A 16,556-nucleotide genomic window follows, 5' to 3' on the forward strand; every position below is an offset into this window, starting at 1 on the left:
CACTCATCTACGATTCTACGATCGTAGAATCGTAGAATACGATCGTAGAATCGTAGGGTCTCTAATTGAGACGGAAGTCTCGCGGCAGGGCGGCACTTTTTCCAAGTTTCCGCTTGGAAGGCGCTCGAAGACTCGTTTGTAATTCTTTTCCGATAATAAATGCTCCGTTCGCGCGTAAAGGCTGCGAGATGACTCTCAAAGCGACTACTTTCGAAAGAGCGCGGCTAGCAATTTGTATCCCAAAGTACACTCGAGAGTGTTGCGAGATTTACGGTTCTTATCTGTCCCGAAGGTGAACGGTCGAGCGAGTGCGAGCTGAAAACGCGCGGCTAACCCGCTGATGAGATTAGCGGGGATGTATTTATTGTACAAATTATTGCGCCACGAAGGCGTCTGCGGCCGTTCTCCGAGCTTTGCCACGCGGTTTGACCTGTTTCTTCGGATTTCTCGCTGATCGGGTTCGGTCGCTTGCCGCTGTCGAGACGTGAAGGCCGCCGCGGCGATACGCGAAAGACTCTTTGGAGAATGTTATCATTAAAAATTGGGAACACGTGGCGGACTCCCGGTAAATCTGAAGAAACGTTTCTCCACAATTTTCACCGAGAGGTACAAAAAAGAGACAGAATAAAAGAACTTTTGTACGAATTCGTCCAAGTTACGTAAATCCTTGTAAGATGATGAAATTTCTTTCATAAAATTTGTGTTTGTACAGCTCGATATCAAACACGCTTTAAAGAAAGATGTTTGATACGAAGGCGAAAAGCCTCAGTTTGCGTCTCGTTTGCGCGAGCCGCCGAAATTACTTATACATTCCAGCGCACAGAGATTGCCGACATGAAATTATTCCGCGAATAAGATCTACAATCAGCTTATATAACGCCCGTATTAAAATTTCCGTACCCGTAATAACGGCAAAGTAGGTACACGGCACATTCGTCATTTCGTTTGCACTTTCTGTCGCTAAACGGAAACGGGATTTATCTGCGGCTCCAGCCGTCGACTCGGTGAAGTACCGTTTCTCCGCGTCGAAAGAAAGAAAAGAAAGAAGAAAATTCGCTCGCGCGTACGCGCCGTTAGGATCGTATCGGCGATACGTGAACGGTCTCAAGAGCGAGTTTGCCGCGAGATGCGATTGATGCCGTAACTCGCCGTGAAAGAGGCGCCCCGGGATGAACGAGACGAGCTGATTATGCAAGCGCGCGGGGCCGCCTCGGCGGAGCAAGCCGGTCAATGCCAAGGTGTTCCACTTCGAGTGCTACTCTTCCCTGTCGTTTCGACGGCGCCGATCTCGTCGCCGACTTCTTCTGGACCACGGGGTCGGTTCGGGGGATTCACCTCGGTCGTTGATGCGAGCGATCAACCGTCGCGTGACACGAACGCTACGTGATATGGCGAATTCATCAAATCGGACGTGTCTCGCTGCGACGGGTTAATCCCCGCGCGCGAGCAGACGGAGGATTAAATTAGCAACGCGACGGCATACAAATACATTTTGCACGGAAGAATATTAAACGTATAAATCAATTCCGCGTTTGGAATCACCATTGTTTCGGTGTCGCGGTTTACTGGTCGTACACTGACCAAGAAATTTTTTAAGTAAATAGATTTACTTAAAATTATTTGTTTTACTGAGGTAAATATTTACCTTATTGAAATAAAAATATCAAATTTTAAGTATATCTGTGTATTCTATTAAGTAAATTAATTTAAATCGTTACATTTTCTATAATACATTCAACTAAAGATTTTATGAGATAGAGAGTACTATTTATTAAATGAAATCATTGCTTTTGTCAAATAAGAAATCCAATTTTCTTCGCTGTAAAACTTATATCTTAGTAAACATTTTGTAGAATTAAAGTAAAATTTTTTTAATTTCTACGGAATATATTAAATATTTCATGGTGGTATCACGTGTAAACAAGCGAACGCGGATTCTTTCGTTAGAAGCAGAGAAGAAGAATGCAATTTAATTATTCCTATCTGAAAAACTGCGCAAGTTGGCGTATCGACCGTTCGCTAAAGCCAATTAATTTCGTCTCCCGCACGTTCACGCTACGTGCGCCCGATAGGTGAAAAATGACAATAGAGACGTCAAATTCGCGTACGTTTGAGTCGCCCCGGAGACATAAGAAAGCAGAGGCGTACGCGCAATTTGCACACGGCGGAAAGCGACGTTTCCAACGTGCTAATTTAATTCCCCCGAGTACCCAGGGCCCGGAGCGATGCATTAATATATGGCATCAAGTGCAGCGTGCCAATCGGGTGTCTAGGTAACGCGGATATTCAGACTTATCTCCGCATCTGAAAGCGATAGAGATAATTCCCTGTAACACCGGGACACCTCGCGCACTCGTGTTTTAGCTTTCTCCGGTTTTATCGCTCTTACGCAAACATATGCAGATCCGTAAGAAATGAAACAAATTATATGCTTGAAAATAACGCGCGGCGCGGCGCGGCGCGCGCGGCGAGCTCGACGCCGAAAATAGAGCGGTTATAAATTGTTAATAGAGGGTTATTAGAAAAAAGAAGCGCTCTCTCGAGCAACCGGTGCGTCGCGCGGGATGCCGTTTAGAGTCGATTATCGATTTCCTGCGAGCGAAGGTGCGCCCGGCCACTTTCGAGAGTGCGTACCCCCCAAAGTTTCTACGCGGGGCCGTAAAATCGTTACGACGCGCCGAAAGTCAAGCGGCCTGGCGTCGGGGAATTAATGCTGCTCAGCGAGCACAACGCGAAACAAAAAGGAAAGTAGTTGAAAGCGTAAATTCAATTGAATAACGGTAGATCCGCGGCTCTTACGTGGTGTCCGCGTACCAAGCGGCTCTACCGAGGGGTCTACCGCATTCGGCAAGTAGGTGTACGAATTTTAGGCAAGAAACGGCAACGACTTGGGCACTGTTGGAAAATGAGTTTGGCTTAACGGAAAAAGTTTGAGCCCAGATACCCCAGTGCTCACACGTATGCGTATGTTTTATAATTCGACTCTGTCTCATGTGACGACGATGACTGACTTAGTGCTACTTGATAAGGACCCCAAAAATAGGGTCGAAACGTCGTAGCTGGTAAACTAATAAAGTAACTAGCCCAGTAAGTGACCCCCGTTGGGTTGACTGTAAGTGTCCCGTCTCAATTCTTAACAAAACATTTCACAATTCTGAACTGTTCTAAACGAAATCAGTACCGACCTACATAGACAATGTGGGAAATAAAGTAGTAATAACCGCAGAAATTGATTGCCATCTTCGGCGATAGGTGTACACTTTTTTGAGATGCGATAAACCCCTTGGGCCCCACTGTGCTCGGCGCAACGTGCGAGTAGTCGGGTGTCACAAAAAGTCGACAGATCCTCCGACCAATTAACCGCTCAAAATATACAGCTGGCATACGATTTGCGTTCCCGATAACGGCACAAATAGATACTCTCCGGCTGAAAACGGCACCGTAGCCGCTAATCACGTTACGACCGCGGTGCACGATCGACCTGACAAAGCGAATGATATCGATCTGATGAATCAACGTGAGGCTGTTCTGGAAAGATCTCGTTCCGCCAGACCGGCCTTTCACTCTCGCGGAACTAGTGCGATGGCTCAATGCCGTTTTATCTTAACCGTGGGACGCCTTCGGTGGCCCGGATCCAAGGTCAACTTCCGTTATATTTATGTGTTTCGGGGTATCGGCACGATCGGGAGATTGCACTCGAATCGATTTGACACGTCGGCGTCGCGACCGAGGCCCCGGTTTCACCGAAGTCGCTTAACTTTAAGCTTACAATTAGCTTGATTCATTCTTTTTCCAACTGTTACTTTGGAAAGCGACAAACGCGAATTACGCTAAGATTAAAATTAAACGGTTGATAAAACTGGGCCTAAATGCAAAGTTCTTAAGACCCGGTTTCACCAAACGTCGTTTAATTTCAATCTTAGTTTAATTCACGTTTGTTTCTCTCTAGAGAAACAGTTGGGAAGAAACGAAGAATAAATTAAGCTAAGGCCCGGTTTTACCAAACGTCGCTTAACTTTAATCTTAGTTCAATTCACTGTCTGTCTTCATTCATTTGTCTCTTTCTAAAGTAACGGTTGGAAAGAGATGAAGAACGAATTAAGCTTAAAGTTAAACAACGTTGGTGAAACCGGGCCTAAATGCAAAGTGAAGCTTATTAAACAAAGGGAAAATTTTTTTACAAAACGCCACCTAAAGACACACATTAAGGAACACAAAAATAACATTGAAAAACACGAGAGCAACCATTCCGTGATTAGCAAGCACCGCTTAAACAATGACCACGAGTTTCAGTGGCCTGCACCGAAAATTCTGCATTGTGAACGCTCCGTAAGAAAACGCGAAATAGCTGAAATGTTCTTTGTGAAAAAACATAACAATACGTTAAACCTAAGAAGAACACTGAAAATTTAAACCAAACTTATGATAGGATTCTAAACTCTGTTTATTAACTCGCCTTTTCACCTTGTACAACGTTACTTGCTAAATCAGTTTTATTCGAGAACCGCTGACAAACGGCTGCTCGTTGAAAAGTTTGGATATTGACATCTCTATTAAAAATCCACTGACTACCGAGACACGTGAGTCCATGAGCCCGTGCCTTCTTTTTCACTCTTGCACTTAACTTATTAATTAATTAACTTATTTCTCTAAATTAATAGCTGCAAATGGGCTCCGATAAAAAACTAATTAAAGTTAAAATAATATACGATGGTCGTTAACATGGTAAAAGAAAACTAAAGAGGAACAAAGAATCTGGTGACGGCTCACATTGCCCACTGTTTGTCTTTCTTTATCCCTCTTTAATTTTCTTTTACCGTCCTAACGACCATCATATATTATTTAATTTTAATTAGTTATTTCTCCAACTTAGTATCTTACTTTTTATCCATGTTTTTCTACTGTTTTTTTTTACTCTTACACTTAACTCATTACTTAATTAATTAATTTTTCTAACTTATTATCTTGCTATTTATTTATCTTTACCCGTAATAATTTCAGATATGATATTATGAATTTGCTGCCACAGACTCGTGAACGCATTGTTTCGGCATAGATTAAATGTTTTTCAGTCAACATTAGGTATTTTCCTTCTTTGTAGATACATAAAGTTCTTTTCTTTGTATTGCGGCTTAAGCATTTGCAATTCGTTTCCAGGCTGTACTTGGAAAAGGACCCCCGCTAAGGAGAGAAAAATTTTCGCTTTTCTAAACGCGAAGCTCTCTTCGACGAGAATAATCAGGATTCCGTTGCGACGTGAAAGCAGATACGCGCTGCGAAATCACGACGCAGTGAATACGCTAATTGTCCCGCAAATCTAAAGATGCTGTAAATTTCCTAGGTCGAGAAAGGTGTTTACTAACAGTCCGGAAGAAAGCGGGGGGCTCTTCCCTACAAGTTTCCAGGTAAAGCTCCCGCGAGCCGTAATTATTACGCCACGTCAATCTCGGAACTAGTTTCCGACTTTTTCCAATTTGGCGAGCGAGATCGAAGCGATCTGCTGCTACTGATCGTAACGGCGAGGTCCGGTCCCGAACGTTTACTAGAGCAGGCCTCGTTCGCGGACGCAACGTAACGGCACCTGCCCGTCTCGCATCGCGCAATCCTCGAAAAATCCTTCGGCTTTCGCCGGCCGTCTCCATTTCGGCGACGTCTAAATAGACGTCATAGCCCAGTCATTTACGCGCTTTGTGTGGAGACCGTGCAAAACGCGCGGGGCGAAGGAAGCGATCGCTCGACGTCGCCGACACGACTCGAGCGGCCAACAAAGCTCGAACTTAACAGCAATCCGGGCGTCAAAGGCCGATTCGAGATCCGCAATTCCGGCGATTGACCCGGGCAACTGCCTATTCAGCGGACTCGAGGCTCGCGTGTTGCGCGCGGACAACGAAAGCGGACGGCGCGGCGGAATGTACAATCGGCGTGATTTATGAGTATCGCCGGGCTTATTGCCGCGCGCAAAATGGTTTTGTTACCGGATGGTTGAGCAATGGCGCGGATAATCCGGGCAAATGCGCGGCGCTCGTCACCGCCATTATATATCGCCGCCCTGAAAAGTAAGCAAAATCGGACGGTGCCGATTGCCCGGCAGAAGTGAAAGGGACCCGGCGACGTCACGCGCGCTCACATTGTACGCCCGCTCCGAAGTTACGTGTCCTCGCGCGAGGACAGTCAGTCGCGCGTGCAGCACCCTCGAATAAAATGAGCGACGACCAGCTAACGCCAGACACGAAGCGGCGGTCTAATTGCGAGATCGTTAATCGTACGAACCGGCCGCGACTTCCTCCTTTCCAGCGGCGGTGCCCCGCCGTATCGCCACCGCTTGGAAACGGCTCCACCTTCCCCGACGAAACGTCCTTGGGGGGCCCCGGTGCACCGGGAGAGGGTGATGAAAATCCGCCAGTCACGTGTACCATGCCGGTTCGAGCGGTCGTACCGCGGTTCCGTCCGAGTCCGACGCGTTTCACTCACCGCAGCCTCCGCCGAAAGCGCACTCGCGGCCTGTGAACCCGGGCGAGCACACGACGCGTGCACCTCGGAAAATGCTGATCGCGGGACACGCGCTTCAACGTGGGAAAATCAGCCGACGTGACTTATCCGCGCGACGCAGCCAACGTGCGTAGCCCGAGCGCGATCGAGAACCGGTCCCGCTGGCGAATCGAGACGCGATTTTCCTTGCGCGAGTAGACCATCAATCGTTCACGGTGTTGCGGGCGCAGTGTCGGTTAAATGTCGGGGAAGTGAGTATGCTAAGTCGCTAAGCCCGAGTCGAGAGGCGCACAATGGAGGTATTCGCGGCCAGTCCGGCTTATCGAGGCGCGACGGAGAGCGCGAGGATGTTTCCAGGAAGGAAACGCATGAATCGCGACTTACGCGCGCGCGTCGCGCTCAATGGGATCGCTCGGCGCACGATACTCTCCTAATTCAAGATACCCGACTGCCGGAGCGAGACTCGCGAGTGCCCGGTCGAGAACTGACGATGATTCTTGCGGGATAGTCGGCGATTGCAAGACTCGTTGGCAAATTTCCGGAGTATTGTGATACCGCGTTACAATATCCACGATGTACCCCGCGATGAGTCACGCGGTGATATCGGCGAGGACATATCGGCGGCTCTGACCACGTGCATCGGTGCCATCGAGTGCGTTGTTACGTGTTTCATTGATTCCTCTCGCGCGCGGATCAACGTCGGGGCGCGCGGTGCCTCCCGTCACGTAGCACGCGTGGATTAAGTGGTTACTCGGCGCGGAGAAATCTCGAGCGCACGCACGTAAGGCGGTTTACGTCTCTATATCGTCGGATACCTGGTCAACTTGCGGGTTCCCCGAGGAAGCGCGTTATCGCATGCGGCGGTGCAATTACGGCAATTGAGCGACGCACCAGAAATCCCGCGGCTTGTCGCGAACGTTCGCCGTACCGTTCCGGATGTACGGAGAAAGGTACCGCTCCGATATATCCCGCAATTTGAAATTGCCGGGAAAACCGATCGCGGATATGTTATTTTAAAAATCACCGGGAGGAATCGCGAGGACTGAAATAAAAATTAAAAAAACAGACCGATCGTCGAGCTCAAACTCGCGGTCGATCGACGCACAATTATGCAATTTGTAATTTCATTACGAGTTACACGATATTTCGACTCAAATCACAGATTGCTTGCATAATGTTATTTATATAACGACTTTCTATTTATAGCGATCGCGAGGCGTGCAATTAAGATTGTCAAAATAAGTGTAGGACGCATCCTTGGGTCGCGGATAAGCGAATCGAAGGAAGCCAGGGGTACTTTTCAGGGGGGGAAAAAAAAAGTACAAGGAGATAGTCGCCAAGTGCGACGTCCGCGGGCCTGTCGGAAGCGCATTATCGTGTTGCTCGCGCTGGCGTTACTTCCGCAAACTTGCACGGGCCCGCGGCGTTGCGGCAACGCACGCTCTCGTGTTCGACGTTAATGCAGTCGGCGTGCGCCTACAGGAAACCTACCTACGCCGCTCTCGGCACCGGTTCGTTACTCAGTCGCGAGTCATTACGGAGTCGGCTGGTACTCCAGTGACCCGTGAATGTTTGTCGAACGTTCACCGGTCTGTTCGCCAGGGAAAGGCGTGGCAGACCCCCTCGGTATCGCATTCTCGTATCACCGCAATACCCGAGTGCTGGAATTAACGAATTCTCTCCGAATGTACGCGAGCATAGGTCTCGGGAGAGATCAGCCGCCGATACGTACCGAGATTGGCGCGATTCGCGAAAATTGCCTCTCGCGTCTCACGGTACTCCCGCTCGGAAATCTGAAAAAGTCACCCCGGGAGATAGCGTTGCCCGTGATATTTTCACTTTTACGGTCGCCCTTTTTAATACTCTCGTCTAATACTCTCTCTCTCTCTCTCTCTTTCTCTTTCTCCAGCTGCGGCTGTTTCAAAACGTTGCAAATGTTTCAGAGATTTACAGCGGCGCAGTTCGTAAAATAGTAATAGGAGCAAGAACCATTAGTAGCGTATCTCTGTTACCGCAAGACTAAATTGCAGGGCAGCGGCGGCCTGGCTGAGATGCGAATAAACATACGCTTTGTTCGTGACTTAGTACTTTTAATTGGCACCGTTGCGCAATTAGATCCTTGACATACGCTGGAAAACCGCGTGCTACGTCTATGAATGTAATTCCGGTCATTGTGAATAATAAACTGTTTTATAGGCTGCGCAACGCGTCTTTTACTGACCTATTAAACGCAGAAATCATTTCGCGCAGAAGAATAAACCGTGCGATTTAATTATCATATCTGACTCCTGCAGAAAAATGCGTATCAAGGTTGACGCTAGTTTACACCTCTCCGTTAAATTGTCTTTCTCTCTCTCCCTCGTGCGCGCGCGCGCGCGCGCGGAATGAAAATAACTATTCTCTGAACGCGAGATAACAATACCATTTTCTGCTGCCGGAAATATATACGAGCCGAGGGTATAAATAACACGAGTGTCTTCTATTTTCAGATGACGCATCTCGCATTATCTTTGCGAAGGCTGTCACTGGCTCTGATACTGATAGCGACATGCGCGACCATAACGGAATCGTCAATGATTAGGGAAAGGAGGCACATCGGTATCGAAGAATCTAGTCATCGATCGGGCAAGGAACACGAGTCCGACGCGAATTGGAGCACGAGATTGCCGAGCAGCACGACCGCCAACAAGATCACCGCGGAACCCGGAAGAAAAGTGTCTCACCATCTGATCGGGGGTCACCTGAGAGTCGACAAGAAGCACCGTGAGGACGGCGAGTCGCTGTGGGACGATGGAATTCTCATGTCGGCAGCCGGCAACGGCAAGGAGGGGAAAAGTAACCGCGGCAGCGGCGACAGTGGCGGTGGCGACGACGAGGACGGGAAAAAAACGCTCTCTCAGCAGGTCAAGGAGGGCAAGTACGGCCTCATACAGAACGAGATTTACGGCGAGCGCCCGAAACGGCCCGGCATCATCAGCTACCTCGGCAACCCCGAAGTGCCCAAGGACACGATCGACAATCTGGGCGGTCTCGACGAGGACGAGATCTGGCTGGCCGAGAACCACGTGCTGGTGCTGAGGGGTGGGAAATTTCCTGAGCACGAACAGGACGGCGAGCAGCAGAGCGGCGACAGCGAGCAGCCGAGGTGGCCGCCCATCGACGATTACAAGGCACCGAAACGGCAGGTCAAGATACCAGCGCGGCCGAAGATACCGCCACCCTTTCCGGTACAGCTCACAGAGGGGGGGCCGGTACAGATCATCGGCCCGAACGGCACCGCGGAGGAGATTGGCAACGACACCCTCGGCTACACGAATCCTTTCTACACGAAGGGGTTACCAGGGGAGGACCCGTTCTTCGCAATCTCTCCGAACGGCACGGTATTCACCCCGGACTTCGGTCCCCCGGGGAACTTCTCCGTCGAGGAGAAATCGTCCAGGGGTAACAATGATCGGAAGGGAGTAAGACCGGAGTTCCCGCAGCCGCCTGGTCCACTTCCGCCTTTCTATCACGCCATACCGCCCGGCGCGATCTTCGTGCCACCACCGGGCAATCAGTCGGATTACGACGAGGAGGATCAGTCCATCTACTATCCGCCGCCGTACAGTTTCCACTATCCGCAAGATAATACGACCGCTGTGCCGCCGGGCCCCCTGGTGCCCGGCATTATACTGCCCCCGCCGCCGGACTTCTTCTCGGCTTTGGACGACAAGAAAACTACCACCAAGAAGTACACGAAGCGACCGACGACCACATCCTCGCCGGACACGCGAGCAACGTATCTGCCGCCGAGGAAACTCACGACTAAGCAGAGCAAGGCCGCGTCCGCCCCGCCGAGTTTGGTGACCAAGACGAGCACCACTTCATCGACCTCCACGAAGATATCCTTCGGTCGCACGACGACGAAGAACACGACGGACGTCTTCAGGCCTAAGCAGAAGACCGTGCCTGGCGCGGGGGTCACCACGTCGACGTCCGGGAAACCGCACACGCTCGAGAACACCGAGATATACACCATCAGCCCCGTGATCGGGAATCAGGTGTCCGAGGCGACCCAGCAGAAGGACTGGTCCACTGTGGTGTCGAGCAAAATGATCCCGGTCCTCGCGTTAATACGTCCGTCGACCACGCAGTCGTCGCTGGAGCGACCGGTGGAGGTCACGCCGGCCTCCATAAAGAGTATCATCACCACTAGTCAGCCCGGCCGGTCTCCCAATCACGCGTCCTATTACTTCTACGAGGAGTCGACCGACGAGAATTCGGACGTCACGGCGAAACCGTCGCCCGTTTACTACGAGAGTACCACGAAGTCGCCGTACTACAACGTCGAGACGTCGGGACCCCGGCAGACCGAGAAGAAGCACTATTACGCCGTCGAGACGATCCCGCCGGTCGACACCCCGAAGGACTACAAGGTGAAGCTCATCGACAGCATCGTCAAGAACTCGCAGACGTTCCAGTACGCCGACGACTCGGAGACGACGCCCGCGAAATTCGACGCCAGCTCGTCCCGGGATCAGGGCCAGCGTATGCTAGCCGACCAGCCGCCCGTTTACTACCAGCCTGTTCCCGCGCGTCCGCTGCAGACGTACTACACGACTCCAAAACCCCAAACGTATTATCGACAGACCACGAAGCCGAAGCCGATCTATCAGTACAGCTTCCAGGTGGCGGATTACTCGAAACTGGGCAATCAGAGATCGCCGTATCGTGGGGAGCAACAGCAGCAGCAGCAGCAGCAGCATCAGGACACGTCGATATACAGCGAGTACCAGGACGCCAAGTCCGGCAATCGGCATTACGACTACGAAGACATCGATTCCCCGTCGCTGCACCACTCGTCGCAGAAACAAGTTTCGTACAAGACGCAACATCCGGCATATTCCACGAGCACCGCCTACCCGATCGTAAGCACGACACCCAATCCGCAATACGCGTACTTCACGCAGCAGGACGAGAAGCTGCTGGACGACGTTACGAAAGAGTATTTCACCATCTTCGGCAAGAAGCTACCGGACGCGGGGATACCGAGCACGACGCCGATCTACGGCAAGTCGAGCAGCGTCACGGAGAAGCCGGATCACCACGTCAACGCCTACGTGTCGAATGTCTACAAGACCGGTCGACCGGCGACTTACAAAACGCCCAACGTCAAGGTGCGCTACGGGGACCAGCGGCCCTACTCCCTCAAGGACGACACCCTCGTCAACTACCGGCGACCCTTACCGCCGATCAATCCGGACAGCGAGTTCATCGAGATAATTGATCCGAAGCCCCGACCGAAGCAGCCGTCGCCGTTGCCGAACTACGAGCTGCAGACGGGAAACTACCGATTGCAAAATCAGGGAGTTCAGCAGCAGGGGCCGACCCCTCGTTACAGGTTGCGAGGCGCGGTACAGCCGGCCAACAGACAGCACACCAACAACTTCGTACCTTTCTCCGAGTCCCGAGAGGAGCTGGAGAACGTTCGGGAGCCCGTGTCGCTGCTGGGCGACATAGAGGTCAACTACAGGGATCCGCGTCCCCCCATAAACCCCGACGCCGAATTCATCGATCCCGTCACGGTGCAGGACGGACACTCGGACAATCCGAACGCGTACTTCGCGTACCGGCTGCCCGGCGACGTCGGCCACTTTTACTTCCTGACGCCGCAGGCGATCACGCAACGGCAGGATCAGAACGGTGGATACGTCTATCCGAAGCCCAGGGGACCGAGATTACGGAGACGGCCAGGGTAACGTCTGAGTTGCGCGTTATTCAACGGCAGTCGCGCGCAATGCCATAATCTCCGCGAGTATCCAGCGCGCGGAGTGCGATCGCGCGTAGCCCGTGCCGGCCGCACGCACGCACACGTACGCGTATTATTAATATATTTATTGTACTTGTAAATACGAATTGCCTAAGTTAGATAATTATAGCCACGTTGTTGTACGATAAACGCTTAATTTATTATGCAACCTGACTCCCCCGTCTCACAGTAATGGATACGCGATCGTGTTCATGTATGCGATCTGTAATATGCGCCTCGTCATCGCATACCTGCGCATTATCTGTGATTGATGGAATTACACGTGTACATATACGTAATTATTATTATCTATTTCATGTACGCGCTCTGGCAGATTGCGACGTTGTATTGCGAATCCTGTATCCCCCTCCCCAAGTTTTCCTCTACACGCGAAATAAAGTTGAATAAAAAGCAAATGTAAAGTACCAATTGACACGAATCCGCTGTAATCTGACCTTTGGAGAATTTTCCATGCGGATCAGTGTCGCAACCTTCTTTAAACCTGCCAACTACTTGTATCTCTTTCCCATCAAGTATAGTATTGATATCGCTTATAATTTTCCATACGAAATATTTTTTAAATAATATTACACATCTGGCATACAACTATGCCAACAAAGACCACGTTGTGCAGTCAATATAAAATTGTAATATCAAATATCAAATTTTATACGTGCACACATCTCTAAATAAATCTTGATGTTTGAACAGCCAGCGATTTACAACATACATCCGTAGTTCCACACTTCCTATTAAACTCGAGTGACAAAGACTGCACGGCACTTAATTTGATTCGTGTGGAAAATTTTATATAAAAATATCCTACGCATGGCTGTTCAAAAAGATCGTTCTGAAATAATGGCACTCACCAGTGTCGATTTCTTGCGTTTGCGCTGGATCTGGTAAAGGATAATCGTGTAGCCGCAGGTAGACCTCCATTGCACATTTCGCTGCTTTGAAGTAGAACGGATGAGCCCGGAGAACGTCTTCTAGCCTCAGCAGACCCACGTAAGATCGCAACGTCATCTTCCGCATGCAGTATGTATGAAAGTCAAATTGGTCCTCTATGATTTCCGAAAAATGCTGCAAATAGTCAGTGGTGTTAAAATTCTCATTCTCTTGACTAGGTCCCGAGCGCACGGTATATACCATTCACCACTCACCCTATCGACCTCGTGGCATTTTTTCAACGCCTCCCCGTACTTCCCGAGACGTTTGTACGCGTTCGCCGCTTCCGTTTGAATCCACATGCATTGCATCTCATTCAGGTTTTCCATAGCCAAGACCCCCTCCCTCGTGAATTTCCCGCACGTCTCCTCCGCTTCTTTAATAAGATTTGCGCGAAGCATGTATTTGGCACATTTAGAGTTAATATATCGGTCAGCTGTGTCCAACCCCTGCGCCTCGTCCAGCCACTTATAAGCTTCTTGAACATTCCCAGCGTGCTGTGGACATACGAATATCTCTTTAGGCTATATACTTCCCGCACTGTTCCTTACAATAAGTTTACGTATTACGATTATGTGACAATGGTCTTGGTGCTATAGCAGTTGCCTACCAAACAAAAAATCCAGGTTCAATTCCCTGTGTATGTGATTTTTCTCACCTCGTATATTTACAACACTAAATATTTAGAAAGGAAAAACGTACACTTTGGTAGAAACCAGGTGTCCGAAACATGAATTTAATTTCAAGGTTATTACGAATAAGTAAACTATTGAGGAACAGCGACTCTTGAATAATAACTAAGTTTTATAAGCTACTTCAGCTCTACAATACAAGAAGCTAATTTATATGAAATTTCTTCCCATATAAATGGAACTTGTAGTAAAACTAGAGAATGGTTCTTTACGATTTGGAATGCCGTCTTACATAATTATAGTAAGCTCCTACCTTATAAATGCGACCTTTGGTAACAAAAAGTTCTATAAGCGTAGGAGTATGATCTATGGCAGCGTCAATCTCAATCAATGCCTTATCCGTTTGACCGAGATAATCGTAATGTTGCGCCAGGTAATAATAGGTCCATAACAGAGCGGATGCCGGTTCTCGTGGATTATCTTTCTCCTGGTCGCTAAAATGGCCGTGTAGTTTTAATGCCTCCTTGTATTGCACAAGCAGAGATGATATGATGTCGACCTTTTCCTTGTCGGTGTATAATGAACGCAGGTTGACAAATAACGGCGGTACACCTTTATGAAGTCCTACGGTGAAATAAATCCAATTAAATACACGAAACTGCAAAGATCTCGTTCGAATAAGCAGTTGTACTTTGCACGCGAAGGTTTCTCCGAAAGAGAAAAATTACCTTTCCGTAAATATCGATCAACTAAGACTTTAAATTCGTCCCCCGTCGCGTAATTGAGTTGCAAGCGACGCGGTGCTAACGCTCGAGGGAAGAGCTCCTCGTATCTTTGGAGCATATGCAACGTTTCGCTGGGTGAAGAATGTCTCTCAGCCTCTGCTAGCCTAGTGTAGTACGTTGTGTTTTCGGGATTAATATCTAACAGCTCCTTGTAAACCTGCTCCGCTTCCGCGTACTGTTTCAGTTGAAGTCTTAGCTTACCTAGAAGGCGGTTTACCAGGAATATTGAGACAAGTACTCAAGTGTAAAGACTATTACTTCAGGGAGGCAGGTCGCGCTACTCACCGTAAGTCTCTTTGACAGTGACCTTGTCACAAATTTGATCACTATACTTGTCTAAATGTTTTAACGCCTGCTCACATTCTCCCGATTCCTGGATGACCATATTTTGATACAGTAACAACTCGCTATGCTCATAATCGTAACAAATCTGTGGAAACATAAAACATTTGGCATTATATGTCTTGCGTACCGATACAATATACCTTGCCCGCGTACAGATAGCGTACCATTGGAGAATTTCGAAAGGTGTCTAAAATTTTCAATGCCATCTCATAGTCTCGCAACAAATGATATGAAATAGCAAATCCGATCCAAGAGGCTCGCTGAGTGGGACGTAACATAAACAACTGATATCTGGTATCCTGCGACAAAGCAATCGAGATACATTCATTAGTATATTTAACAAGATGTTCACAAACGTACTCGCAAATATAATTAAAGTGCAACACTCGTGTGGCGCCGGACGGCACGTATGGCGAAAGGAGGGCTCGGGACGAGGCGACTCGCTCCTCGGGACATCTCACCTTGTAACCTTCCAGATCTCGCATTTGGATTTGTAACAAGGACAGATCCCTGAGAATCTGAATGTTGTCCTTGTCCCACTTGAGCGCATTTCTGTAGCACTTGATAGCCTCGTCGTACTTCTTGTCGGAGCGCTGCAGAAGACCGTAGACGTGCCAGCAGACGTGGGACTGCAGGTCATTCCTGAGGCCGCGGCGCACATGATCGTAGGCTTCTTCCTTGCGGCCCAGGCAGTTGAGAGTGAGACCCTTCATCGCCAAGGTCTCACCATGGTCGCTGAACTTGGGATTTGAGAGGATCTGTTTGGCGAACTTCAGCCCATTTTTGTATTGCTTGTGCTCGTAGCATCTCTGGAAAGAAAAGACCCGGGGGGGGCGGCCGAGCGCAGCGCGGTGAGAAGAGAACGGCATTGTAGGGTTAGGTAGGAGAGGGGGGGCTCGGTCCCGAGTTCTATCCCGCATTTGTGCGGGAACGACGATGCCGATCGCCGCGGAGGGCCGCCGGCCGAGACGGCCTTTCGTCCGTGACGGCAAGCAGGCGACCGCGTCTCGCGGTCGCCAGTGACCTTTTCCCATTTTTCCGCCCCCACGAAGAGTGCTTTATCATTAGAGCAAGCGGCGAGAGGTGCACCCCGCTCGCCGGAGAGCGGGGTCCAAAACAGAGTATTTTGCGCGGCGGTTACTCACCAGGATCCGCTTGAACAGGGCATTTTCTTTGGGTGGCAACGGGTTGCTGGAGGGCATTTTTGTATAACTACAAAAATAGGGGTCCTTTTCCACCCGGCAAACTTAATTTTCACCACAAAACCTCGTGGCCACAAACGAAGAAGTCGATCCACGATCACGTGATCGTCCGCGACAATGCTGTTCCGCCGGAAGCGCTGCCGCCACGGTGCCGCACGGTTCAAGCGGCGGTTACGCTAAAATCGATCTCCAATCGAGTTCGAGACGATCGCCTGCACCAAGCGCATATACCTGCGCCTCTCGATAAACGCGTGTCGGAGAGATCGCTCGTAACTCAATGCCTTTTCAGCCGCGATTATTTCACTAAAGTTCAACGCGATAACAGCTCCACGAAATCTGCCGGGATACATTATGAAATACATTATGA

General features: G+C 49.5%; 2 protein-coding genes across 3 annotated transcripts in view; one reads left to right on the forward strand and one right to left on the reverse strand.

Annotated features, from left to right (window-relative positions):
• LOC105564918 (extensin-2) overlaps positions 1 to 12,990 on the forward strand; it is a 17,675-nt gene extending 4,685 nt beyond the window's left edge. Inside the window, exons 1-2 of one of the 2 annotated variants that reach the window (XM_012017695.1) lie at positions 7,318 to 7,439; positions 8,979 to 12,990. In XM_012017695.1, the coding sequence (XP_011873085.1) occupies positions 8,979 to 12,227 (3,249 nt within the window). In that variant the 5' untranslated portion in view covers positions 7,318 to 7,439 and the 3' untranslated portion in view covers positions 12,228 to 12,990. Of the gene's footprint in view, positions 1 to 7,317; positions 7,440 to 8,978 lie in introns of those variants that run through there. The other variant, XM_012017693.1, reaches the window with a different exon arrangement.
• LOC105564919 (N-alpha-acetyltransferase 15, NatA auxiliary subunit) overlaps positions 1 to 16,321 on the reverse strand; it is a 44,636-nt gene extending 28,315 nt beyond the window's left edge. Inside the window, exons 1-8 of the mRNA XM_012017696.1 lie at positions 16,133 to 16,321; positions 15,449 to 15,796; positions 15,152 to 15,286; positions 14,928 to 15,072; positions 14,586 to 14,843; positions 14,171 to 14,481; positions 13,441 to 13,722; positions 13,147 to 13,360 (exon numbers count right to left, since the gene is read on the reverse strand). Of these exons, the coding sequence (XP_011873086.1) occupies positions 13,147 to 13,360; positions 13,441 to 13,722; positions 14,171 to 14,481; positions 14,586 to 14,843; positions 14,928 to 15,072; positions 15,152 to 15,286; positions 15,449 to 15,796; positions 16,133 to 16,189 (1,750 nt within the window). The 5' untranslated portion in view covers positions 16,190 to 16,321. The remainder of the gene's footprint in view (positions 1 to 13,146; positions 13,361 to 13,440; positions 13,723 to 14,170; positions 14,482 to 14,585; positions 14,844 to 14,927; positions 15,073 to 15,151; positions 15,287 to 15,448; positions 15,797 to 16,132) is intronic.
• Positions 16,322 to 16,556: the final 235 nt, after the last annotated feature.

This window comes from Vollenhovia emeryi, unplaced genomic scaffold, assembly GCF_000949405.1.
Source record: "Vollenhovia emeryi isolate VEMERY1.0 unplaced genomic scaffold, V.emery_V1.0 DF939158.1, whole genome shotgun sequence".
Classification (NCBI taxonomy): domain Eukaryota; kingdom Metazoa; phylum Arthropoda; class Insecta; order Hymenoptera; family Formicidae; genus Vollenhovia; species Vollenhovia emeryi.